This window comes from Heterocephalus glaber, unplaced genomic scaffold (genome assembly GCF_053883595.1).
Source record: "Heterocephalus glaber isolate CG9 unplaced genomic scaffold, H.glaber_assembly_v1.0 deba00000936, whole genome shotgun sequence".
Taxonomy (NCBI): domain Eukaryota; kingdom Metazoa; phylum Chordata; class Mammalia; order Rodentia; family Bathyergidae; genus Heterocephalus; species Heterocephalus glaber.
The window spans coordinates 596,370-622,236 of NW_028258172.1; the positions used below are offsets into that span (position 1 = coordinate 596,370).

The window sequence follows — 25,867 nt, forward strand, 5'->3', positions numbered from 1 at the left end:
TCTACAATTGTCCTGAATATCTGAAATATTTCATTTATATTCAGTATCACTTCTTTGAAAGAAGTTGTACCAGGCTACAATGGAAGATACCACACAGAGCAGGATGCTCAGACAGCCATTAAGAGGAGTGGATTGTAATGTCAAGATGAAAGAGATCTTCCTCTACTTGCTAGGATAAAACTAAGGATAGCAGTTTTAAAATATGCTAGTTTCATAGAATACAGTTCCTCCTTGTGTTGGAGTGTAAGGATCTAAGGATATGCTTAGACTACACATTTTTTTGGAATAACTATGGTAAGGAGTGTTTTTTCCATGACTATGTATAGGATTGCCTCCATTGTTTCAATATTTTGGTATGTCTAGATTAACTTATAAAGCTTTCAAAAAGTGTTGGATAGGGTTCCCTAGCTGACTCAGAATACTGGTTTTGAGTATCCAGTAGACTTTTTAGCTGTTTTCCACTTTCCCTCTCTCAGAAAATTAGGCATATAGTGTGGGTCTTGAGTTTGTGAGGGATTGATTGTTATTGGTGCTGTTGTTTTGTTCTCTTTTCTCTTAAAATTATTTCATTCCTTAGCCAAAATTATACTAGAAAAACCTAGAGCATTCCAATATATTCCAATATTCCAATAGAACTACTTATGAATGTTATTATCACTTACAATTTTGAATGATAATCTTTTTGTTTTCTAAATGTGCATGTAAATATTTCCAAAGACATGTTAATATTCTTTCAGGGATTTTAAGCTTAATTAAGCAAACCTTTAATGTCATTAATGATGTAGACTTGGAAGATTTGAAATATAAATGGTTAAAGGGCTCCCAAAAGTACCAATTTCAGCTCAGATAGATATTTCCTTGCATATATGTATGTATGTTAGGGTTTTCTAGTGAAACAGAACCAATCAGGTGTTTGTGTGTGCATCTGTGTGTGTGTGTGTGTGTGTGTGTGTGTATGTGTGTGTCTAGACAGAGAGAGGCACCCAGACAGATATGTAGAGGTACTTATTTTAGAGAATTGGTTCAACTGATTATGGAGTCTGGCAAGTATGAAATTTTGAGAGCAGACAGACAGGCTAGAGACTGAGTAAAGAGTTGATGTTGCATCTCGAGGCAGAAGGAAATGTGAAGGCAGGATTGCCTCTTCTTGTGCTATTAACCCTTTTTCTCTTAAGGCCTTCTACTGATTGGATAAGGCTCAAGCACATTATGGAAGTTAATCTGTTTTATCCAAAATCTACTGAATTAAATAATAATCTCATGTCTAAAAATGCCTTGACAAGAATATCCAAACTATGCTTGACCAAATGTCTGAGTACTGCAGGCCAGCCAAGTTAACACATAAAACTAACCATTATGATTCTACCCTTGTCAACTTGACATTCATATACATCCTTGAAACCGTACAATCTCTAAATAAAGATAATAGCAGGGTTGTATGCCCACTTAACATGATATAACTATTCTATATACTATTAAAGAAACTTTAACTCCCTCTGTACAAGAGGATGTAAAGTCCTTGGGTAATGTTTCCTCTTCTATTTGCTATCCTGTTCTGTATCTTAAATATTATAATATAAATGGTACTTAAGTATAATGTTGATATAAAGTCTATATATCTTCTGTTCATGATAAGGGGTAAGAGAAAATAAAGACATGTGTTTGATATTTGTACACATGTATTCATAACAAAATCAAGGAAGAAATATGACAATTATAGTCCTTATAACTGGTCATGTAGTCATAGCTGGTATTTGTACCTTCCTTATTCAATTCTGGATTCCCTTTACCCACAGCAATCACTTCAGCTGGTTGTAGCTCTTTTAAAGTGACCTTAAGTCCATTATACCTAGTGCTTTGGGCTATTAGTAGAACTGCCTGAATTGGGTAGTTGTAGTTTTTTTTTAGTTTAATTACAGGGTATGATATTACTAAGGGATCCTTTATGAGAATCTCTTGTATTCCAAACATGTACTTCTTTAACTCCACCATGAGGTAGCAGTCTAGTTCCTCTCTTCATAGTGATGATCAATCACTCCAGCCATCGCAGTAACTCCCTTCTATGTCTATTGATTCAGAGGCCTGAGGAGTTCAAAATAATTGGCAGCAGTCTTAATCTACAGTTGAGTGGAATTATTGTTATGTCTCCTCTTGGACACACTCCTGCCTTTGGATCTTTAGACCAGCAGACTGTAAGGTCATAGGGACAAGAAACAAAAATATTGTCCCTTACCCTTAATAATCAGCTAGTTGATTACTAAGACTAATAGTAATTGGTGCCACTCCCTTTACTTCCCTTTAAATCCAGGACCCATGAATCCTCAGTACAGAAGAAAAAGTACCATATATTTGTTGCTGATTCAGAGCATATCAACTTCCTAGAGAATCTTGCCCCAGGCATGCAAGGTGTCACCACCTAGCTGGCACTGTAAGTGAGCCTTCAAAAGGCCACTTCACCATTTTGTCAAAACAGCTGCTTCAGAGTGGTAGGGAACATGGTAAGAGTGAATTCCATAAACCTGGGCCCATTCCCTTACTTCATTCACTGTGAAGTGAGTTACATTCACTGTGAAGTGAGGTCCTTAATGAAAAGCAATGTTGTATGCAATATCATAATGGTTTACAAAGTATTCTTTAAATCCATAGCTAGTAGTTTTGGCAGAAGCCTTGTGTGCAGGGAAGGCAAGTCCATATTCAGAGAGTGTGTAAATTCCAGTAACAAAAGAATGCTGTCACTTCCATGATGGAAGCAGACTAATGTAATCAGCCCACTATCAGGTAACTAGGAGAGTGGTGCCATATCATGGACCTAGTATTGTTCTCTGTTGGTAGCATATTGGGCACTTGTTGGTGGCCATAGCCAGAAAAACCTTCAGGAGTCAAAGTCCATCTTGCTGAGCCCTTGAATGATTTTCAGTTTGTCATCCTATCCATTTAGCTCCTAAATCCATTGGGCAGTTGGAGGACTAGCTGAGGATACATGCTACCTGGTAGCTACAGAACAGGTCATTCTATCCACTTGATTATTAAAACTTTCCTTTTCTGAGGTCACTGTTTGGTGGCATTCACGTGAAACACACACATCCATATTTTTCCTATTCAAGAGATATATAATATACCTCTTCCACAGACCTTGTCACTAGCTTTCTGATCATATTCCCTCTAAGTCCTCACCCATCCAGAAAATGGTTACATCTCATGAATGAGTATATAACTGTTTATCTGACCATTTATTCTCCCAAGCAAAGTGAACAACCAGATGATGGAAGTTTTGTTCAGGGAGGATTTTATCTTCATCACTTTCCTTCAAGGATGTCCCAAAAAGGAGCTATAGAGCTGCAGCTTGTCACATTTAGGTGATGCATATATATCATTCAGAACCATATATAAACCAGATGCTGGTCTTATTGTCCTCAGCCACCTGATTGTAGGAAACTCCTCATGAGGTTATAGGAGCAGGCTTGGAGAAAAGGCATTGTGACTGTGAAGGTCATGGGCACTTGGGCTACTTCTTTTTTTTTCCTTGTACCAGGGATTGAACTCAGGACCTTGTGCTTGTGAGGCAGGTGCTGCACCACTGACCTAAAGCCCTGACCCTGGGCTACTTCTTTGTCTAACTTACTTGTACCCTCAAATCGTCTTGAGCCCCGTCATATTCATATATATATGTAATTTGTTGATGGAATACAGCTATGCACATCTAACCTTATTGTTGCAGAAATCTCAGAAAGAAATACATAGAGACACAGAATTTGGATAAAATAATAAAATTTCTTCTTGGAAGCAGGCAGGAATGCCAGAAACAGGTCTGGTTAGTATCTGCACACCCTTTGTTCAGCGTTTCCCTTTTTATATCCTTTTTAGCCATTATCTCATCCCTAGTGGTCTTTGATGTGTAAATACAATTCCAGTTCCTATGTACAGGTCACAGACACAAGATAGCCACATATGCATTGTAAATTCATCCTGGCATGGTAACTTTGTTAGGTTAATGAAGTTACCAGTTAGAGTCAGATAATCCTCACCTTAAACAAGGAGTTATGGGAAAAGCAAATCTTAAAAGAGCACATTACTTATTTTGCTTCTACAACTACCTTAATATTCAATCTATTAAGTTATCTAAAACTTTTCCCTATCATTCCTCCCTCTGTTTACTTTGGTATAATTCTTCTATCCATTATAAGTTCTATCCAGTTTATCTGCATGTCTTAACACTAGCATTTGGTAGTCTTGAGCTGCAACACTGTGCTACTGTATAAATTTTGAAATCCATTGGATGACACAAGGACCAAACAATATTAATATTATAACAAGAAGGGGACTTAGAAGAGGTCCTATCCAAGTTTTTTTCATCCTGCCCAAGTAAAATTAATCCCATAGGATAGCTCTCCTATACCATATTTCTCATCAGGAGCCTTGATCTGATCTTTTACTTTGTCTAGTGATTCTTGTACTACACCAGATTTATTAGCATATTAATAACTCTCTTTACCAAGGACTAAGCAAGTCCCTCCTTTCTGGGCTGTGAGCAAATTGAGAGCATGCCTATTCTGTAATGACATTGGCCATTGAATCTAGTTGAGTTTCTAAAGCCTGAAGTGTCTCGAATTTCCTCAAGATCTTTTTAAAATTTCTTGTCCTAATGAAATATATTACTCCTTGTAGCCAAATAAGATCCCATGGGGCTGGCATATACATAGGTATAAGATTACATTGACCTTGTTTACAATTGTTACAATTACCAGTGGCTCATCCAATAAGGGAGCCATTGATCCAAACTTGTGTTTTCTCTTTGCAATATAATTTTTCATTATAATAGCCCCCCACAGTCAGAAGTTACCCCACATCCCCCATAATTTTTTTATCAAAGAATATTATAAATGGATAGCCTTCTGGTTCCCATTTTACCATTTTAAAAGTCACATACTGTTCATCAAACTTTTCATTACTAGGCCTAAACACCCACAGTTCAAAAACAAAGAAACTTAAGGCAGTGGTGATCTGGCACAACACAATAATCCATGTTGTCCTTGTTGGTGCTTCCACTCTTCAGCTGTGCATTGACTCACCAGCCTCTGGAGTGGTGAGAGCAGGGCTTTGAGTGTTTTGTCTTTCTCGGCTTTCAGCATCAGCTTTATTGTTACCTTGTGCAATGAAGTCTATATTACTATGACTTTGCTAGGTTCCCACACTGCCTCTAGCAACTATATAATTTCCTGTTTATTTTTAATTAGCTTCCCTTCTGCCATGAGAAGACCTCACTCTTGGTAAATCATGCCAATGATGTGTAATGTAGCAAATGCATAGGGAAAGTCCCTATATATTTTTACCCTTTGCCCATCAGAGTGCCTATATGAGTGCCAAGAGTTTAGCACACTGTGCCAACTAAGGAAGGGGTCTTGGCTAGGATCATCTCATCCTTCATGGTTACCGCATATCCAGCATGATGAATCCCATCTTCCCCAAAGCTGCTCCTATCCGTGAACAGAATGAGGTCAGCATTGGAGAAGGGTGTCATTTGTAGGTCAGGGCAGCTAGAAAAGAGCTCATGGGTGACACTCAAGCAGTCATGATTGGGAGGGCCTGTCTCCATGGGCAAGAAGGTAGCAGGATTAAAAGCTTTTACAGGAATAAACCATAAGCAGGGGTTCTCACAACAAGGGCTCGATACTGAGTAACCTGATTATTTGAGAGCCAACAATGCTCCCTTGTGTTCCGTAGTTCTAGGACCCTGTGTGGAACCTGCACAGTCAGTTCCTGACCTAAAGTCAGCTTGTCTGCTTCTTGGATCAACAGAACTGACGCTGCTAAGGCCCAAAGACAAGGAGGCCATCCTTTAGCTACTAGATCTAAATTCTTAGACAAATATGCCACTGGTTGATTCCATGGGCCTACTTCTTGGATCAGCGCTCCAAGGGCCACATGGTTCTTCTCAGTCACATAAAGAACAAAAGGCCGCTTTACATCCGGTATGCCTAAAGCAGGGGCGGCTGCTAAGGTCAGTTTTAGTCTCTTAAAAGCCTTTTTTTTTTTCTATAGCCCAAAGTAAATGATTTTTTTCCTTTAGAGATTTATAAAGAGGTTTAGTGATCTATGCAAAACCAGGAATCCAAATTCTACAGAAGCCTCTTGCCCCAAGAAACTCCCTCAGCTGTCTCTCATCTCATTCATCTTTCTTCTTAGCCCGTTCCTTCTCTCTCACTCTCTTTTCACATACAATTTTTTAGCCAATTGTAGCAACTGTGTTATATTCATACCCTCCCAAGTTTCTTGTTTTTGAATTTTCTTCTAATATCTTGAGCTGACTGGGTCACAAAGTCGTATTGATTAACTGATGGTTATCAGGAACATTAGGATCAAAAGGTGTGTACATTCTGTAAACTTTACAGAGCTACACAAAATCTCTCAGGGCTCTCATTGGGCTCCTGCTGTGTTTCTAGAACTTTAATCATATTTGTAGGCCTTTTACTCATTGCTCATATCCTTGTCAGGAGGGCCATCTGATAATTGCTTAAGCTGTCCTGGCCTTCTGGGGTGTTGGGGTTCTAATTGGGCCACTCATTCACTGGAAATTGCTGTTCATGTCAAGCATCTAGATTTTCTGTGCCTGCTGGCATTCTAGGAGCATTGATCTTTTTAAATTTTCCAAAAACTCTCTGTATTTTTTTTAGAGATTAATGAAGTTCTACAAAGTTCTTTACAGTTCTCCCAATTAGGACAATGGGCAGCAAAAATGGAATCAAATAACTGAAGCATTTTGGTGGGGTCTTGGGAAAGAATAAATGACTTTCCTTTTTTCTGGACCTAGCCTCCTTTGTCTTTTTTAAGTCAAATCTCAAATACCACACCTTGGTCTGATATATTTGTGCCTTTTTCCAACAGTCTTTTTTTTTTCTAACTCACTATAAAGGAGGAGGTCATATTGTAATCTGTTAGCTCTTAAACCCTTTGAAGATGACCAAAGTACACATATTATAGTAACATATTTAGAATTTAACCCTTTGATGACAACTAATGTAAACATATTTAAACTTTTTATAAGAAACTTGAAACCAACAAACATACATATTTTTTGATAAATCACTTTCATGCATCTTTTGACATACCTAGACCTTCTGGTCTTGTGTATTTTTTTTATCTTTTTAACAAGACAAACATACAAAATTTTTTATATCAAAGTTGTATCTCTTTTACTTATAGCTTTTAAATATATATTTTTATCTCACTATAGACCTTTTATCACAAACTTGTCTTCAGCTGTTAAAATTTTAAAGTGTCCCTTTTTTGTTCTCAGATTGTTACACTTTAAATTTGGTTGGCTGCCTATAGAACAGTAGTAACCTTAAGGGGTTTTTTTATCAACAAAGTACAGAAAAGAGCAAGTTAACCTTATAATTACAATCAACGAATTTGCAATGTACAAGAAATACTTTTAGCTCACCAATTAAACATCAACTCAAACTGAAACACAGATACATTTATCAATTAACTAAAATTTGCAACTTTTCAAACAAACACAAATGCATTTATCAATGCGCTAAAATTTGTAACTTTTTAAACTGAAATACAGATACATTTATCAATTAGCTAAAATTTGTAACCCTTGTAAAATTTCTTACTTTCTCTGGCTTTGTTTTATGTCCTTCAGAGCTTTTTTAGCTCTTTTTTAATCCATTACTTATTTTTTCTTTCTAATTTTTTTAAATTTGAGTGTAAGCCCTATTAGATCCTCTCTGAGTCTGACCACAGCATGGTGCTCTGAAGCCAAGCAGTTTTCATGCTTTTGTCCCCACCTCCTCCAAACCTGTGAATTTAGCAACTCAAAAGGAGGGAGAAAGTCTAAATTCTCTTGGTTACTTTTCAGCATTGTCCCCTTTCTGATGGAGGACCAGGATATTGCTTTTCACTTCTGGGGTGCACATATGAAGCCAAGGAGGCATTCTGTGGCACAATTTGAGCCATAAATCAATATGGGGAAATTGATCTGGATGTTCCTGTCCAGGGGCGGTGACTGTTAGCCAGATGGACCAGATGAGACCCTCATCTAGGGATCTCTCAGTTGGCCAAGCTAGGCAAAGCTTGGGCCATTCTAACTCACAAAAGGCTCTAAGTTTTCGAGTTTCATCTTAATACCATAATTTCCAGTAAAACCTTTCTTAAAATTCTTAAGCATGCATTCTAAAACAGTAGGATGAGATATTTCTGTCCCCTTGATCAGCCGATCAGAGTGTTGGTGTGTGTATAGGTGGGTACCCTTGTAAGGAGACACAAGACAAACAAAGGTGGGTTAACTCACTGGCCTGCCTGGCTGCAGGCTTCTCGCCATTTTAAAGTCCATTCAGGCTAAGGTGGGCTGTCACCTAAGCTCACCATTGTGCCTTTGTTAAACACGACCACACACAAATTCTACGACTCAGGGAGGACTCTTTAAGGGCAAGTGCTTCCTCCCTCTGTCTTGTTCCACAGCTCATTTCACACATTCTCCTATCCAGAACTCTTTCACTCACACATTTATTCAGAAGTTATCACATTCCCTCCCAGTGACCCCTTACCCATAACCAAAACAAATGAAAGAAGCTACCTCCCCAAATGGCAAGGCACAAGGTGTGATTGGGCCCTTGCACTATTTTTGCCCAAAGTTCACAAAGTGATCCAAAACAAATGGGAGGAGCTATCTTCCCCAATGGCAAAGCGCAAGGAGTTATCAGCCCCCTGTGCTGTATTTGCCCAAAGTTACAAAATACAAATTCACAAGGCGAAACCGAAAGTTAATGACTAGGGGGTTTCCCCAGGTTTCTCAACCAGCAAAGGAAAGAGACAGACAGACACCAAGAGCAGCAGTCCTCCTTCTGTCATCTCTGTCTTGGGTTTGGGCAATCCTCCACTGGTGAGTGGGTCTCTGTGTCCTGATGGGGAGCCTAGGAAATTAGTCCCAGGGGCGCACCTTCCCTCTGGAGGAGACAGAGAGCCACTTCCTCCAGTGGGGTTTGGGCTGATGCCCAAAAGGGCTATTTCATTCCCGATTCCCAGCCCATGCACCAAATGTTGCAGAAATCTCAGAAAGAAAAACGCAGAGACACAGAATTTGGATAAAATAATAAAATTTCTTCTCAGGAGTGGGCAAGAACACTAGAAACAGGTCTGGTTAGTATCTGTGCACCCTTTGTTCAGTGTTTCCCTTTTTATATGCTTTTTAGCCATTATCTCATCTCTAGTGGTCTTTGATGTGTAAATACAATTCCAGATCCTATGTACAAGTCACAGACACAAGATAGCCACATATACATTGTAAATTCACCCTGTCATGGTAACTTTATTAGGTTAATGAAGTTACCAGTTAGAGTCAGATAATCCTCACCTTAAACAAGGAGTTATGGGAAAAGCAAATCTTAAAAGACCACATTACTTATTTTGCTTCTACAACTACCTTAATATTCAATCTATTAAATTATCTAAAACTTTTCCCTATCATTATGGCAAGGGAGATTAAATAACACCCAGTACATGATGGGCAGTTTGAATCTTTTTTTTTTCATTAATTTTATTGATACAGTTTAGGTATACAATATGCTGACATTCATTATTGGGAATTTGTACTTCTACATAATATATCTTGGTTCTTATTTTTTCCTCCTTCCCCTGCCCTCCCTTAAACTCCATTCCTCCCTATTTAAAATTACTTTGTTTCCATTTTTTCCTTTTCTCATATTTATTCCTTTCCCTTCCTTCCTTTCCCCTACCCCTCCCATTTCCTCTTCCCCTTTGCATATTTTCTTCCTATTTCACATTATCTATTCTACATTTTGATCCTTATTTACACTTTCAGTTTCTCACACCAGAAAAATTATTTGGTATTTACACATGTATGTTCTGTCTATTTCACTTAAGAGTATAGCCTCAATGTGCATCCATTTAGCTATAAATGTCTCTGGTTTCTCATTCTTTATGGCTGAGTACTACTCCATTTTATTTTAAAAAACCCCACATTTTCTTTATCCAGTCTTCAGTTGATGGGCAGTTGGGCTGTTTCCAAGTTTTAGCTATTACAAACTGTTCTGCTATGAACATGGGTGCACATATATCGCTGTGGTATGATTCTTTTAATTCTTTTGGGAAGGTACCTAGCAGGGGAATAGCTGGGTCAAATGGGACTTCCAGCCATAGTTTTTGAGGTATCTCCACACTGATTTCCACAGTGGTTGCACCAGTCTGCACTCCCACCAGCAGTGGAAGAGGGTTCCTTTTTCCCCACAGCTCCACCAGCATTTGTTATTGGTTGATTTCTTGATACTAACTATTCTTTCTGGGATGAGATAGAATATCAGCATTGTTTTCATTTGCATCTCTCGAATGACCAGTGATGTTGAATATTTTTCCACATATTTATTTGTTATTTCTACTTCTTTGAGAAATGTCTATTTCAGATTGGGCAGTTTGGATCTTATGGTGGCCATGGTTAAGTGTATGTACTATGACCCAGTAGTAGGCCACGTGTTGTTTATGAAAAGGAGAGTACTTACCTGTGGAGGATGGCAGGGCTTTGATTCAATATCCTAAAGATGTGGACTATTATTTGACTATGGGGGCCTGCCAAAGCCTGTAAACAGCATCCCTCTCTACCACTGATACTTCAATTATTAGATTTGCTGGATGATACAGGCTAAGAGGCAGGGCAGCTTGCACAGCATCGTGGACCTGTTGCAAAGCCTTCTTCTATTCTCTCCCCCACTCAAAACTAGAAAACTATTGGGTTACTCAGTAAATGTGCTAGAGTAATACACCTGAAGGAATATATTGCCTCCAAAATCCAAAGTGGCCTGCTAGATATCATGCCTTTTTAATGATTGTAGGATGGACCAGATGGAACAATTCAACCTTCCCATTTAGAGGGGATATCTCAGCATGCTCCACAACACTGAATTCCTGGAAATTTTACTGAGAATACTCCTGCCTTTCCAGTAATTCTAGAGTAGCTACCTTGTGCTCACTGGGTCCTGTTGGTGTAATGTCATCAATGTGATGGACTAGTGTAATAGTGCAAGACAATCAAATCCTAACAAAGGAGATTTGACATAAGGCTAGAGAGTTGTTATCTCCCTGAAATATGTCAATGATAGTATATTTCTGGCTTTGCCACCTGAAAGTGGACTGGCGGGTTTTATGGACAAGTATGGAGGAAAGTGCATTTGTAAGAAAACTAGTTACATATAGGTACCAGGGAATGTGTTAGTTTGCTCAAGCAAGAAAAGCACATATGTCTGTAATTGTAATCACCACCTTGTTGCACATCTGATAATCCACTGCCCAAGAGGATCTGCCTTTACCAGAGGCTGAAGAGAGAAGTTTAATGAGGATGTAGGTTACGTCACTAATCCTGCATCTTTCAAGTCTGATGGTGGTACTAATCTCCAAAATCCCTTCAAGAATTCAGTGTTACTTTTGCTTTACTGTTTTCCAAAGGCTTTCACTTGGCTTTTCCTACCCATAGAGCTCTTACTCTTCAGGTAAGGGAACTAGTGTAAGGATATTGCCACTTGCTAAGTTGTCTATTCCAATTATGCATTCTAGAATTTGGAAAATAGCAACATTATGGATGCAGCAACTCCCTGGGTTTGTTGTATGCCAAACCTGAGCTAAAACTCCATTGACCACTTGACATTCATAAGCCATAGCTAGTGGACCACAGCAACATTTTGGGTCACCTGAAATTAGTGTCAGTTCATAGGCTAATATACCCTAAAAGGTCTGAGCTTTTCCTTTTCCCCAATGTGCAGTCACCCTGGTAAAAGGCTGTACCTCCATTTGGGGTATGCAGAAAAATTAATGGTATAACTTTTTGGCAGTGTAGTTCTTATGTGGACTCAGCCTCCTTTCATTCGAGGGACTCTAGGTCTCTAAACTAGCATGATTATAAAGACACTGAGAGGGGGAGAGATTGATTTATTTTTGGGAATTGATTTTACTGATTATGAAGGCTGGCAATTCTGAAATCTGTAAGACAAACTAGAGATCCATTGAAAAGTCAATGTTGTAGTTGCAGTTAGAAGGCAAACCTGGAGGTAGAATTTGTTTTTCTTCAATAAGTCTGTCTTTTTCTCTTAAAGTCTTCAACTGATGTGATGAAACCCACCCTCATTATTTAGGGTAATCTTCTTTACTCAAAATCTACTTATATTTAAGCATTTAAGTTAATTTATTCTAAAAATACCTTCACATTAACATCCAGACTGGTGTTTGGACAAATGTCTGAAGACCGTGGTCCAACTAAGTTGACACACAAAATTAACCACCACAGTTTGTCCACACATGTGACAAATCCACCCATTCATGGAAAAATATCTGTGAATATATATATTTGTATATAAATATTTTCCATGTATATGCTGGCATGTATACATAGAAACATCCAAGATGAGTAGAACTTTTATATATGTGGGGAGTTGTATCTACACAGTAAAGTATATATAGTGCATTTGTTAATAATATAAATGAATGTACATATATAAGTATATGAGAGAAAGATATATAGGTTAAAAATATTTTAATTCACAGAATCTTGATATAGATATAGCCATCTTAAAATGACCCAGATTTGGTGATTTGGAGTGTTAGACATGTGTTATTAAGACTTGTATGATAAATTTTATTTTCTAACATAGTGTTCTCCATAAGTATAGAGCACACAAGCAGCATAAACCAAGTATTCTAATAGCCATTAACATTTTAGACCTGACCTGAAATAATTTCTGCCATCCTAGTTTGTGAAGTAATGTACAATACTCAAAATTCCTCTTAATAAGTAGCTCCTGATTAAAATAGTCTAAAATAGTTACAGATTAGATTTTTTAGTGAAAGAGTAGAGCTGTTATATGCTGATCAGTATGTTGGACTTTTTAATTCAGATTTTTAAAGAGCGAGAAGAAGATCTGAGGCGTTTGTCTCGCCCATTGGAATGTTCTTGTTTCCGAACATCAATTTGGGATGAAACTCTTTATAAGGTGTGTATGTTTCTGGGGTTCTCTCATTTTTAAGATCATGAAAAAAAGCTAGAAGCATATTAACAAAACTAAAAGATTTTATGCTATTTCATAGCCATCTAGATTAGTTGTACCAAAAAATAAAAAGAAATAAAGTTGCTTGAAGAATATCAAGCTAGATTTATTTTACTAAAAAAAGGAATAATCTACAACAAATTGGTTGAAGAATATCAAATTTAACATTAAAAGATTTTAGTTTTGATATTAGATTGGGTCAACATTGTTACCAAATCACTCTGAGCTAGCCAGTTTGGTTATGATTAATTTAATACTGATCTTTCTGATACCAGAAATTCACTTACTGGCCATCATCCATTCTGACTTACTGTAGTCTCATTGCTGATTGGACTTGTGTCTAGTGCTCAGTTACCTCTGCATGATAATGGTATAAGCTAATCTGCTTTAAATTTGAATAGTAACCATAGGAAAATGTTTAGTGGAGAGGTTGGAAAAAGGAGTCTTAGAATGAGACATGTTATGCTTAGAGGATAGCAGCTTCAACTTTCATGCCAAATTGGAGACCATCATTTTTTCAACCGGAAGAATTGTTCCCATGGCTGGAATAGATGCCACTCCACTTGCAATAATTGTAGAGATTATAACAGTACTTCTGTATGGATGAAGCTGAAATTAACTTATTGGCACATAGGCTCCTGCTTCTTCCCTTTTTCCTACTGATACAGTGATTTAAGGACTGGCTCATTTTGTGTCTTCCTGTGGTCAGACCTTTCCTTCAGACTGCTTCTGGTACCCATTGAGAAGTCTGACTCTAGGTGGCAAAGGATCCTTCTCTGTCACTGATAGCTAAATCCTCAGTATCAACTGCATCTGACAAGTATCTACAACCAGAAGCACAGAAGCCTGACTTGCCAAGGAGAAATAACATTGGATTTTAAAAATAGCCATTGCTTAAAAAAAATAACTAATTCATTTTTTCCAAATATTATGTTGACCCAGCTTCATTCTAATAACATCATTTTGAGATACCTGTCTAGGAAGTACTGTTCTAGATTAATATGGGCCGAATTTCTCTCAAAGCCTTATTCCCATAGAACAGGTAACCGTGAATAAGGATGGACATGACGCACTGATAAGAGCCAACTGCGGTGTGAAGGATGGCAATACATAACACGACCAAAGACAATTGGCTAATCACAACACTGCTGTGAGTGAAAATGTCTCTGCTGTGGTTAGCTTTGGTGCCTTCTCCAAGGTAAATTCAGCAGTGACATTAACACCGACCTGGGAACCTGGAACCTGAACTCCTATGCCTAAGTGAAAAAACTAATTGGAACAGAGACATGACACTACTATCTCTTAAATCAATGTTCCATAGAACTGACTGAAATTTTTATATTAAGTTTTACTCAATAAGCACTCATTGGCTATCTGCTTGATGCTATTGCATATTAAGATCAGGTTCCTGCCCTTTAGTACGGGAAAGAAGAACACAGAACACCTAACCAGAAAAATTGGAGTGATAGTGAAGGAAGTATAATGGAAATACAAATAGAAGAGCCTTAAGAGAATTGAGGGAGGGTGTGGTTAATTTCAACTGCTTACATTCGTCACACTCTGGATGAAGTTAGTTTTAGGCAAACACAGTGGACCTTTTTAAGTTCAGTTGGATCGGTAATTTTTACAGATGACAAGAAATCTTTGAGAATGATAATGCCACTAGTTTCTCTTGTAATGATGTATTATACCATTGAGGGAAAGGGCCATTTGTCTATTTGGCCCTAATATTTTTCACAACCTTGATTCTTGGATGTATACTGGTTGAATTAAATACTTGTTGAATGTATAGATCAGAAGCTTTCTAGGCCATACATCACATTTGCAACCTTTTTTCTAAGGCAACATGATGGCATTAAATTACTTGTTTACTTTTAATTATCAATGGAAAGAAGTTTCTCAGCATTTCATAAAAGTGTATGAACTTTAAAAATTCAACTGGTGGGATAGTCAAATATTAGCTTTATTTTCTCTCATATGTGTCATATTTAATGTCAGTATTTGGGACTCAAATATCATCATGTTTTGCTGTCTCTATATTATAGTGTATGTACTCATTTCAAAGGTCAGGACCTCGCTACCTGTTAATAATATTATACTGTGCTTCTGTCCTGTTAGGCTTGGTCCAGCATTGTTTATCAGCTGATTCCCAATGTTCAACAATTGGAAATGAACCTAAGAAATTTTGCTGAAATTATTGAAGCTGATGAAGTACTTCTATTTGAGAGAGCTACTTTTCTGGTAAGAACTTCTGCTCTACAGATACACTTCACACTGTACCTTCTTTTATTCAGCAACAGGGAATTGCATGTTTCCACTTTCAGGAAGAACTTTTTCCCTTTTTGCCATTACTTCAGCATGCAAAGCATTATTTATAAAGTAGTATTGTCAGCAAATGATTTAAAAGAAGAACTTGGTGTATAACCCTTTAGTAGTCAAACTTAGATTTTGGCAGGTATGCCTTAGAGAGTTTAGATTATTTCTTCTAACAACTGTTCATTTGTGATAAAGGGTTCCTTTTTCTTTTTCACCTTTATTATGAAATTTAGGGTATTTTCTGTTTGAGAAAACTCTGTTCCCACTTCTTTCTCCAAAAGACTGAATTGAAAACTTTTGACGTGGTAGAGATGTATTAGCCAACTCAGTGCTCTAGCTAAGAGTTCAGATGGAGAAGTGGAGGGGGAAACAGGCATGTTACTATTCTTACTTTTTGTATAAATTGAATTTAGCAAAGACCCTACTTTTTGTACAACTCTAAGCAGGAGACACAAAATCCAGTATTGTTAAAATAGGAACTTATTTGAGATGTCACAACACATTGCCTAAATAAATGCTATCTAGCTTAATAAATTTAACTCTAAGAGCAGATCCCAGTAAAGAATTTGCTTTTTAGCTCTGTCAATGCTTGATGATTTTAGACACATTTGTTAATCTCCCTAAGCTTGCTTCCCTTTCTGTAAAATGAGGAAAATAATATCTATATTAGAATTAACCTGTGGATTAAAATGGTACAAAGTAACATTTAGCACCTAGCACAAGCCTTGGCATGTAGGTGGCAAACTATTAAGTATTAGTTGTTTTTTTTTTTTTTTGCTGCTATAGCATTAGACAGCAAAGAATCTAAAGTGCAGTTTCCCCACCCCCCCATCCCCACCCCCATCCTTTGTGGAAACATTTGTAACCCAGCAGTACATGGGAGCCATCCTTCCTGATAGCTGGTACAGCTGAGTCAAGGAGTCCTAACTAGAATGTCTTTTTGCTGCAGCTCACTGACACTGGTTTCTTGCTTGGATTTACTACTCTTGAGTCCATTTTTTTCTGCTAGTGTGAGTAGCAACAGTCAAGGAAACTATTAATGTGCATGGCATGACAGAATCCTGCTTCAGTAGCATTTCCCTGCCATATCTGCCTCACAAGATCATAGAGAATAACCTAATGTATGCCCTCTACTCTTTAAAAGTAACAGGTAGCTTTTGTTTCTCTTGAAGACCAAGTGTAAGTGTGATTGTTTTACTGAGGGGGTTAAATCAAACAAGGTGGATTTCTTCTTTCATTGGTATAGGAATTGTATTTTGAAAATATCACATTTTCCCATGGAATTTCTCTGTGAATTTTCTTCTGGTGAGTGTTTTGTCTTTTACTAGAAACTTTTCATCTGTGTATTTAGCCTTTAGAATACAGATGTGGTTTTATTAAAATCTGAAAATGTTAAGGAAGGCATTTTCTGTTGTTGTGAGTGTTAATCCTGAATAGATTTATTATGATAGTCCTTATGTTTGAATAATCTAGTTAAGCTTTTTATTTATTTATTTATTTTGGTACTGGGGATCAAACTCGGAACCTTGCACTTGCGAGGCAGGCGCCGGAACCACTGTGCTAAATCCCAACCCTAGTTAAGCTTTTTAAGTATAATTCTAAAATTATAGTGACTTCATTAAATTAAATATATTAAATACACCTCAAGAACAGCTAGATATTTTTACTTATTTTCATTTTTTATTTGTATTATTAATATCAAAGACTATCCCATGAAAAGTTGAAATAAGGTGAACATTTAATGATTAAAGTAATGAAGAAAGAACATAGTGAAGCAAAATACAAATGTTCTTTGACTTAGGATGAGGTTATGTGCTGATGAAACCACTGTAAGTTGAAAATGCATTTAATATACCTATCCTACCAAACATCATAGCTTAACAATTCAAGTACACTGAAAAGTATAGGTTGTTTACCCCTGTGGTCTCATGGCTAAGTAGCAGTTATGATTCACTGCTGCTGCTTAGCATCAAAAAAAGAGTAGTAGACCATACATCTCCACCCTAGACAAATTTAAAGTATGATTCCTAGTGAATGCATATCATTTTCTCAGCATTGTAAACCATCATAAGTCAAAGACCACCTGTAGAGATTCTTAAATGATATAATATGGTTATAACCAAACAATACTGTATGGATCATTCAAATGGATGTTGAAATCACAAACAGTGTTGACAAGTATATGCATAGAGGGAAAGAGACAATAAGTCATGTGACAAGTCTACCCTGAAAGCATAGATGACCAAGAAACCAACAGATATCTTCTTTGAGTAGTGACAGAGGGTAATATTAGTAGTTTGCATGCATTTAAAGGCTAATGTTTTTTTTCATAGGTGATTTCTCATTATCAGTGTAAAGATCAGCGAGATGCCCATAGATTTGAGAAAATCAGCAACATTATTAAGCAATTCAAACTGAGTTGCAGGTAAGAGATCTTGAGGTATGATCTATTAATTTCCAGAAAAAAATGCCATCATTTTTTGAGAAATTCAAATAACTATGCTTGGCTGCACTTATGTGTTCACAGCATTCCCTTTAATCAAAAAGAAAAACTCTAAGGCTGCTTATAGTTTACTGAAGGACAGGCCACTGATCTTTAATTCAAATTTAACTGGTGCAGAAGCATATGAACAATATTTAAGCCGAGTGCCCTTTCAAGAGGTTTGGTATGATTTGTAAAGAAATAAACAGAATATCCAAGACAATTTGATAAAGAAGAAGAATTTCTTCTACTAATTACCAAAATTTACTATAAAACTTTAGTGATTAAAATAGTGACATATTGATTCAGAATTGATACAGAAGGGTCTAGAAATTTCTAATCGTGTTGTATCATCTTTGATTAAATAAGACTTGAATCAGCTTTGTTAATATAGGAAAAAGGAATGGCTAAACATCACAAGTAAAGATTTGAAAATGAATATTCTTCTCTTCATAAAACTTTGATGCCTGGAGAGTGGAGATAAGTTTATCTACTTTACATAACATACTTTGAGACTTTCTAGAATGGCTTTTTTTTTTAACATGTTAAAGTAATAGTAAATGACAAGCAAATATAGTTAGTTTGTTTTCCAAAAAATGAATCATTTTTCGAATTTAACTGTAACATTAAAAAGATATAGTCATTAATTTCAAAAATAGAAAATTCCACATTATTTCTTTATATTATAATAATATGTTATTCTTAAATATTAGAGAAAACATTTGTATTAGAATTTTTAACGTATATCTAGGTCTGTATTTTCAATTCTTAGTCAATATCAAGTCCTAACTTGTCATTTTAGTAACTTACGGAACATTTAAAACATTTTAACATTTAAACATTTTAAAGAACATTTTAAAGCTGAGTGTGGTGGTACATGTCTGTAATCTCAGCATTCTGGGAGGCTGAGACAGAAGGATCACAAGTCCCAGCCTGGTTAATTAAGCAGCTTAGCAAGATTTTGTCTCAAAATACAAAATTTGAAAAAGGGTTGGGAATGTAGCTCAGTGAGAAAGCCCTGGGTGCAGTCTCCAGTACCACAAAAAAAGTTAAATTCATTCTTAGAATGTGTTTGGGAAATGTTATAATGATATGGTGAATGGAGATATAATACTATAAAATATTTAACATAAAAGATAACATATTTTTTATTATTTTATTTTTTAATCATTTTTCTCATTTCTTCTGTAGCAAACTGGCTGCCTCTTTTCAGAGTATGGAAGTCAGAAACTCTAATTTTGCTGCTTTCATTGACATCTTCACATCTAACACTTATGTGATGGTAGTGATGTCTGATCCATCCATTCGTAAGTTTAAACTTAGCTGGCATAGTTTCAAAATGACATGCTCTTTATAATAAACAATTGCCCTAGAGGTAATACTTCAATAGCTGCTCAAAAACTATGGCCCGGTGTGGTGGTGCATGCATGTACTCCCAGTACTCGAGAGGCAGAGGCAGAAGGATTGCTTTGGGTTTGAGGCCAGCCTGGGCTACATAGTGAGTTCAAGGCCAGTCTGAACTACGTAGTGAGACTCTGTCTCAAAAAAAAAAAACAAAACTATTTTACAGTGGGAATAGTTGTACAACAATGTGAATGTACTTAATCCCACTTAATTGTACACTTAAAAATAGTAAACATAGTAAATTTTATGTTACATATTTTTTTCTATGATTTAAAAAACTATTGGTGAATAGTATTTCTTTAGTAGACTTATATTTTGAAACTGAAAAATAACTTAGCTTCTATGGTATTGTTTTTCTTAATGGGAACTTCAGAAACCAAGTTACCAAATCCAGGAATTTTAAAGAAAAGAGAACCCAAATCCATAATTTATGGTCCACATGGTATACATTTTTTAAAGACTAGCTCTTATAACCTCTAAGCTATTAATGCTGAATAATTTTACATGTCATTGCATATATCCCTCTGATCATATTCCCATATTTCTATTTTGTCAAGAAGGGAAGCAATTGGTGCTTCTATACCTTAATAGACATGTCTTCTACAACCACTGAGCTTCTTCAGTACTGTCAAGATATTCTCAGAAGGTTAAATCATCTCTTCTCCACTGGCTTTTCCTACCTTAGATTAATATTAAAATATAACATAAAATAATGGATTTCATTCTATTAACCTAAACTAAAAGATTTTGGAAATTTTATGTTTCAAAAATGAGCAAATCTGCTTCTTCAGAAAAATTAAACCTTAGTAACTTGGGACCTCTGATTCTTGTATGTTCTCTGTGACATACACTGAAGGATTTGGCTCTCTTTTGTTTATTTGTTTTTACTAGTCAGGCATTCCTTTGGCTGTACATATTTATTCTATTGGCTGTCCATATTTATTCTATTGGCTGTCTCCCCAACCCTACCCTCAGCTTCCGCAGCTACTCTGATCAACATCCGAAATGCCAGGAAGCACTTTGAAAAGCTGGAAAGAGTGGATGGACCAAAGCAGTGTCTTCTCATGCGCTAAACATTGCTGATATTGTTTCACACAGAAATTCAAACACTGTATCATAATTAATTTTAATGTTGTATTCATATATGTAGGCTCTCTCTGAAATGTGATGCCTACCACTTGTATTTCTTCTTTACTCTCCAGTCTTAACCATTAATGTAGAATGCTATTTACTCAAATAGCCAGTGAGGAGTTAGAAGATGAGCTGTCCATGACATTGGTGTAACATAAAAATAGGTGAGATATGTAAGTGTTCTGATAACACTGTTCTAAAAGTGTGTAAGTGTTGTGATAGCCTGGTTCCAATAGTTGTGTATGCTAAAGCCTTTCCAGCATCCTCTTGTATTCCTTATCAAATAGTAACTTATAAGTTTAGAAAATTACTGTTTTCTCAGCATGCATTAAAAATATTCCTTAGCTTTAATTATAAATAAACTTTTGCTCTTAGGGATTTCAGTGTCTGTTTTTCTTTTCTTTATGTCTTCAACTTTGCCCTAAGAAAGTACAAAGGAATTTCAGTTATTCTAGTGAAGAGGACCTGCTATAAAGAATGAGAATGCTATAAGGAGTGAGAAATTAGAGACATTTATAGCTAAATGGATGCACATTAAGGCCAAGCTCTTAAGTGAAATAAATAGAACACACGTGTAAATTCCTAATAGTTCCTCTGGTGTGAGAAATTGAAAGTGTAAATAAGAATCAAAATGTATAATGGATAATGTGAAATAGGAAGAAAAGGTGCAAAGGGGAAGGGGAAGTGGGAGGGGTAGGGGAAAGGAAAGAAGGGAATGGAATTAATATGAGAAAAGGAAAAAATGGAAACAAAGTCTTTATAAATAGGGAGGTGTGGACGGGTTGAAGGGAGGGCAGGGGAATGGGGAAAAAATAAGAACCAAGATGTATTATGTAAAGATACAAATCTCCAGTGATGAATGTCATTATATTATATACCTAAAATGTACCAATAAAATTAGTTTTAAAAATTTGAAATAAAGCTGAATGGAAGAATGGAGCCAGGTTATTGCCTTAAAGCTATGCAGAAGGGTGTAGATGTATGGTGTATAATATGATAGGAAATAGAAAAGCTTTGTAGGCTTTTTGAGCAGGGGAATTATGTGAAAGCAGTTCTGAAAGAAAATATAATGAGACTATATGGATCAACAGTGATTGGGGAATTTATGTTTATAATCTAGGGTGAGGTGTCTGGATTGAAAGTCTGTTCCAGGGTGCAAGTGGAGAAAGAATGAACAAAAAAATGGATGGAAAATAGATAGGATTTATTAGATGAAAGCCTTCTTTCTTTGAGGTCCAGCTGTGGTTAATTTTATGTATTCTGTAATACCTAGTATGGTGTACCTTCATTATTCTAGTCAAACAGTATGAAAACCTTTGTTAAATTGTATTTAACTTTTATTTCCCAAGAGAAAAAAATGGAATGCTGTGAACTCTAAGAAATGGAGTTTGAGAACACTAGAATTAAAGCCTTGACCTCTTTAATTTCTATTGGTAAGGTAACAGAACACAAAAACTTTTAGGGAATCTACTGCACAGTAGACTCATCTTGTTTTTCCAGTCTCCATGTTATAAAGAAAATTCTTCCACATCACCAGTCTTTTACCTTTCTCTATCTTAATTTATTGTTTCCACTTGACAGATAAGTAGAGCTTTCACTGAGCAACGATGAACATGTTTTCTAGATAGCCTACCATTACATGGACTAAAACTCTTAAAACTTTATAAGACTTTATCATTAGCTCTATTAATCTTCTGTAGAAGAGTTTTAGGTAGATGTTCTACATTCTTAATCCTATTGGTATCTAGGAAAATGAAAAGAATAAATGAATAAGGAATGACTAATATGAATCATGATTTGTCATGTTTACCTTATCTTCAGAGGTGGGATTTAGAAGGAGCTACTTGGGGCAGGGAATTTAGCTCAGTGGTTCCCTCACAATCGCAAGGTCCCTAGTTGGATCCCCGGTAGAAGGAGCTACTTGAAAGTCAATGTAAACGGATTGCTGCCCTGCTCCACCCTAAGTGTTTGATTCAGCAGGTCTAGGATGGACCTTATAAATCTGCATTTTTAACAGGTTACTAAGTGCTGCTAATGTGGATTCTACTGGTCAAGCGGCTATATCTTGAAAACCACTGCTCTGGGGAAAAGAAGAAAAAATGTAGATGTGGGAGCAGGTATGGGAAAATTTGTTCGCTAGATAAGTTATAGGCATAACAAGAAAAGTATTTATGTTTTTGACCACTGATTCTCAAAATGATGTAAAACCTTGAGCAATGTTTTAGACAAGAGCAATGACTGGGAAGCTTCTCCTTCATAAGTAGCAGGTTATAAATGGAAATGTATTAGCATAAGGAGGGTATGGATACTGATTTGAATAAATATGTTGTTTTTTCCAGTTTTAATCAGCTTTATTTGCTGACTTAGTGGTAAATTATGAAAAGGTAGGTGGGTTGGCAAATGAAAATAGTACTCCTTTAGTTGAGTTCTTATTAAGTATCAGGTTTCAAGTGCATTATGAGGATTATCTAATTTATTCTTTACAAGAACCTCATGGGGTAAGTATTATCACTGTCTCTGTTTTGCAGATTGGGAAACTAGGCTGAGAAAGGATAAAAAATTTGCCTACTGCTGTGTAATATTGATGAAATTGGGAACTTGAACTCAGGTGGTCTGACTCTAGATCTTATCCCCTTAGCCTTGAAGTTATATGGCCTTCTTAAACTTCAGGGCCTACTCAGGGTAGAAAGTATAAGATGCAGTCAAGAATGGTATCTAGTTGTGAAACTACCTTGTGCTAGCTCCTGTGGAAATAGTAGGACAAACAATTGCAAACCTATCTTACTCCTGTTTTCACTGGGGGTTTGCCACATGGAATAAGAAACTTTTACACAATAGACAGTCTGAAGCAAAGTCAACAAGAAAAATAAAATCAAAACAAAAACAAAACACAAACACCCTCTAGCTTAAAGGACTTAGGTCAAACCTATCAACATTTGGAGTTTTTGCCTGAATTGGGCTATTGTGAACAATAATAACCTTTACTTTTTAAAAAGAGGAGCAAGAAAGCATGTAACTTTTTTAGATTTCCCACAACAATGTTTTACAAAATCCAGCTTATGATTTTCCACTCAGATTTCTAATTCTGCCTTATAAAGCATGAAGATAATCAAGTCCCCTTGTAGTGCTAACTGACAAAATTGCTGACCTAATTAATTCAGTCAAAAGATGTTTTGTCCACACTTTCTATGTTTCAGATATTGTTTTCAGAGCTGGGATACAGGAATGTACAAAACAAAGCCCATATGTTCAAGCAGCCTATATGCTACTAAGGGGAGATAGACATTAACCAATTAAATAAACATACTACATTAGGAGAAATAAGTACTATGAAGATAATTAAAATAGTGATGGCAGAAAGCATTGGGATAGACAAAACAGTGCCCCAGAGAGATAGCTACATCCTAATTCCTGGAACCTGTGAATATGTAATGTATGGGGGGGGGGATTAAGGTTGCAGATAGATTTAAGGGTGTTAATTAACTGTCCTTAACAACATTATCCTGGGTTATCCAAGGAACCCAATATAATCAAAATGGGTTTGTGTGTGTGTGTGTGTGTGCACGCACGTGCGTGTGTGTAGTCAAGGGAGGAAGGAAAGAGTGACTCTTTTGAGAAAGGCTCAACTCATTGCTCTTGGCTTTGAAGATGGAAGCAGGGGCTATGAGCTAAGAAATGTGAGCAGCCACTAGAAGCTAGAAAAAGCAAAGAAACAGATTCTTTCCTATGCCATCAAGAAGCAAGCAGAGCCCTGCTGTCACTTAGATTTTAGCCCAGTGAAACTCATGTAAGACTTCTGACCTCTAAAATTATGATAATAATTTTATATTGTTTTAAGCCACTAAATTTGTGGTAATTTGTTAGAGCAGCAATAGGAAACTGTATTAGTGTTCTTCAGAAAAACAGAACCAATAGGCTCTGTGCTCATGTGTGTGTCAAGATTTATTTTAAAGAATTTGCTCATGGGATTATAGAGAATGCAGAGTCCCAAGAACTGCAGTTGGCGAGCTGGAGAGCCAGTGGTATTCTTGTCTTAGTCTGAAGGCAAGAATAGCAAAAGACCTGAGGTGTATGTTCCAGTTCAAAAGCTTGCAGACTTGAGGCCAAGAAGTACCATTGTTTCTGTTCAAGCCTGAAGAAGGAAAACTGGTATCCTAGCTAGGGCAGTTAGGCATAGAGAATTCTCTCTTACTAATAGGAAAGTCAGCCTCATTTTCTACTGGATGAGGCCCATTCACATTAGGGAAGGCAATCTCCTTTACTCAGCCCACCAATTCAAATGCTACTCTCATCCAAAAACTCCCTCACATACATACCTAAAATAATGTTTGACTAGATTATCTGTCCATCTTGTGGCCTAGTTGAGTTGACATATAAAATTAACCATCATAGGAACTAATACAGGGTCTTATTTAGGGAGATCAGAGATAGCCTCCATGATGTGATGACACTTGAACAAAGACCTGAATAAAATGAAAGAGTGAGCCATGTCTATATCTAGGAAGAAAACATTCCAGGCAGAAGAAACAAAGTACAAAGTCTCTGAGTTGGAATTGCTTTTGAAACAGAAGGAAGGTCAACATAATTGGACTGGACCCAAGAGTAGTGAGAGAAATAGATGAAGTGCAGGGTGAGGTAAAGAAGAGGTCAGAAACAAGTCTCTGTGTGTCCCTTTATGCCATTCGTGTTCATTTCCTGTAAGATAGGAAAGCCAGTAGAGATTTTAAGCAGGGAGCTGATGTGATCAGTCTTACTTTTTATGAAAGATCACTACTAGAGAATAGATTATTTGGAGATAAGAATAAATGTGGAGAAACCTGTGAGGAGGGTAATTTGGTGAGAGATGATGGTAATTTGGGCCAGAATTGTAGCAATGGAAATGATAAGTGACAGGATTTTGGCTGTTTCTAAGAAAGAGTGAACAGTATAGAAATAATCAGACAATACCAACATTTCCGGCTTGAGCAACTAGGTTCATAAAGGTCCCTAAGACTAAGAATGTTGAGGGAGAATCTGGCTTGAGGAAGAAGACAGTTGGGAATTTTGCTCATAGTAATTTTAGAGTCATGTCTACATAGTCAGATATATGATTCTTGAACTCAGAAATTGAACCTAGAGATTCAAGTTTAGTCTTGACCCTGGATGAGATCAACTAAAGAGTGAATATCAGAGGAAAAAAAAAATAGGTAGTTATTTAACATTTATAAAAAAATGCTAGACATTGGAGATAAGAAACAATTTGTCACAAATGGCTGAAAATGTAGAATCTTAGACTTGTAAGTAAAAATATTCTCATTACTCTGAAAGTGTGAAAAGGTTTAACTGTTTAACTCCTTAAACTTACTTTTAGCTTCACACATATCCTTGATGTTGAATGCCTACAACAATAAGATTTATTGATCTGTTATTATATGTCAGGCAGTAGGATCTAAATTATACATAATAATTCACTTAAGTGTAACAGCAGCCCTAGGAGTTTAGT

At 36.5% G+C, this 25,867-nt stretch overlaps 1 protein-coding gene across 10 annotated transcripts in view; it reads left to right on the forward strand.

Moving 5' to 3' along the window:
- The window catches only part of Rragb (Ras related GTP binding B), a 33,892-nt gene extending 13,129 nt beyond the window's left edge, over nucleotides 1-20,763 (forward strand). For 7 of the 10 annotated variants that reach the window (XM_021251248.2, XM_004873548.4, XM_087208124.1 and 4 more), the window contains 5 exons: nucleotides 12,903-12,998; nucleotides 15,171-15,293; nucleotides 17,702-17,793; nucleotides 19,042-19,157; nucleotides 20,230-20,763. In XM_021251248.2, the coding sequence (XP_021106907.1) occupies nucleotides 12,903-12,998; nucleotides 15,171-15,293; nucleotides 17,702-17,793; nucleotides 19,042-19,157; nucleotides 20,230-20,327 (525 nt within the window). In that variant the 3' untranslated portion in view covers nucleotides 20,328-20,763. The remainder of the gene's footprint in view (nucleotides 1-12,902; nucleotides 12,999-15,170; nucleotides 15,294-17,701; nucleotides 17,794-19,041; nucleotides 19,158-20,229) is intronic. The other 3 variants (XM_087208128.1, XM_087208126.1, XM_004873546.4) reach the window with 1 other exon arrangement.
- The last annotated feature ends 5,104 nt before the right edge of the window (nucleotides 20,764-25,867 follow it).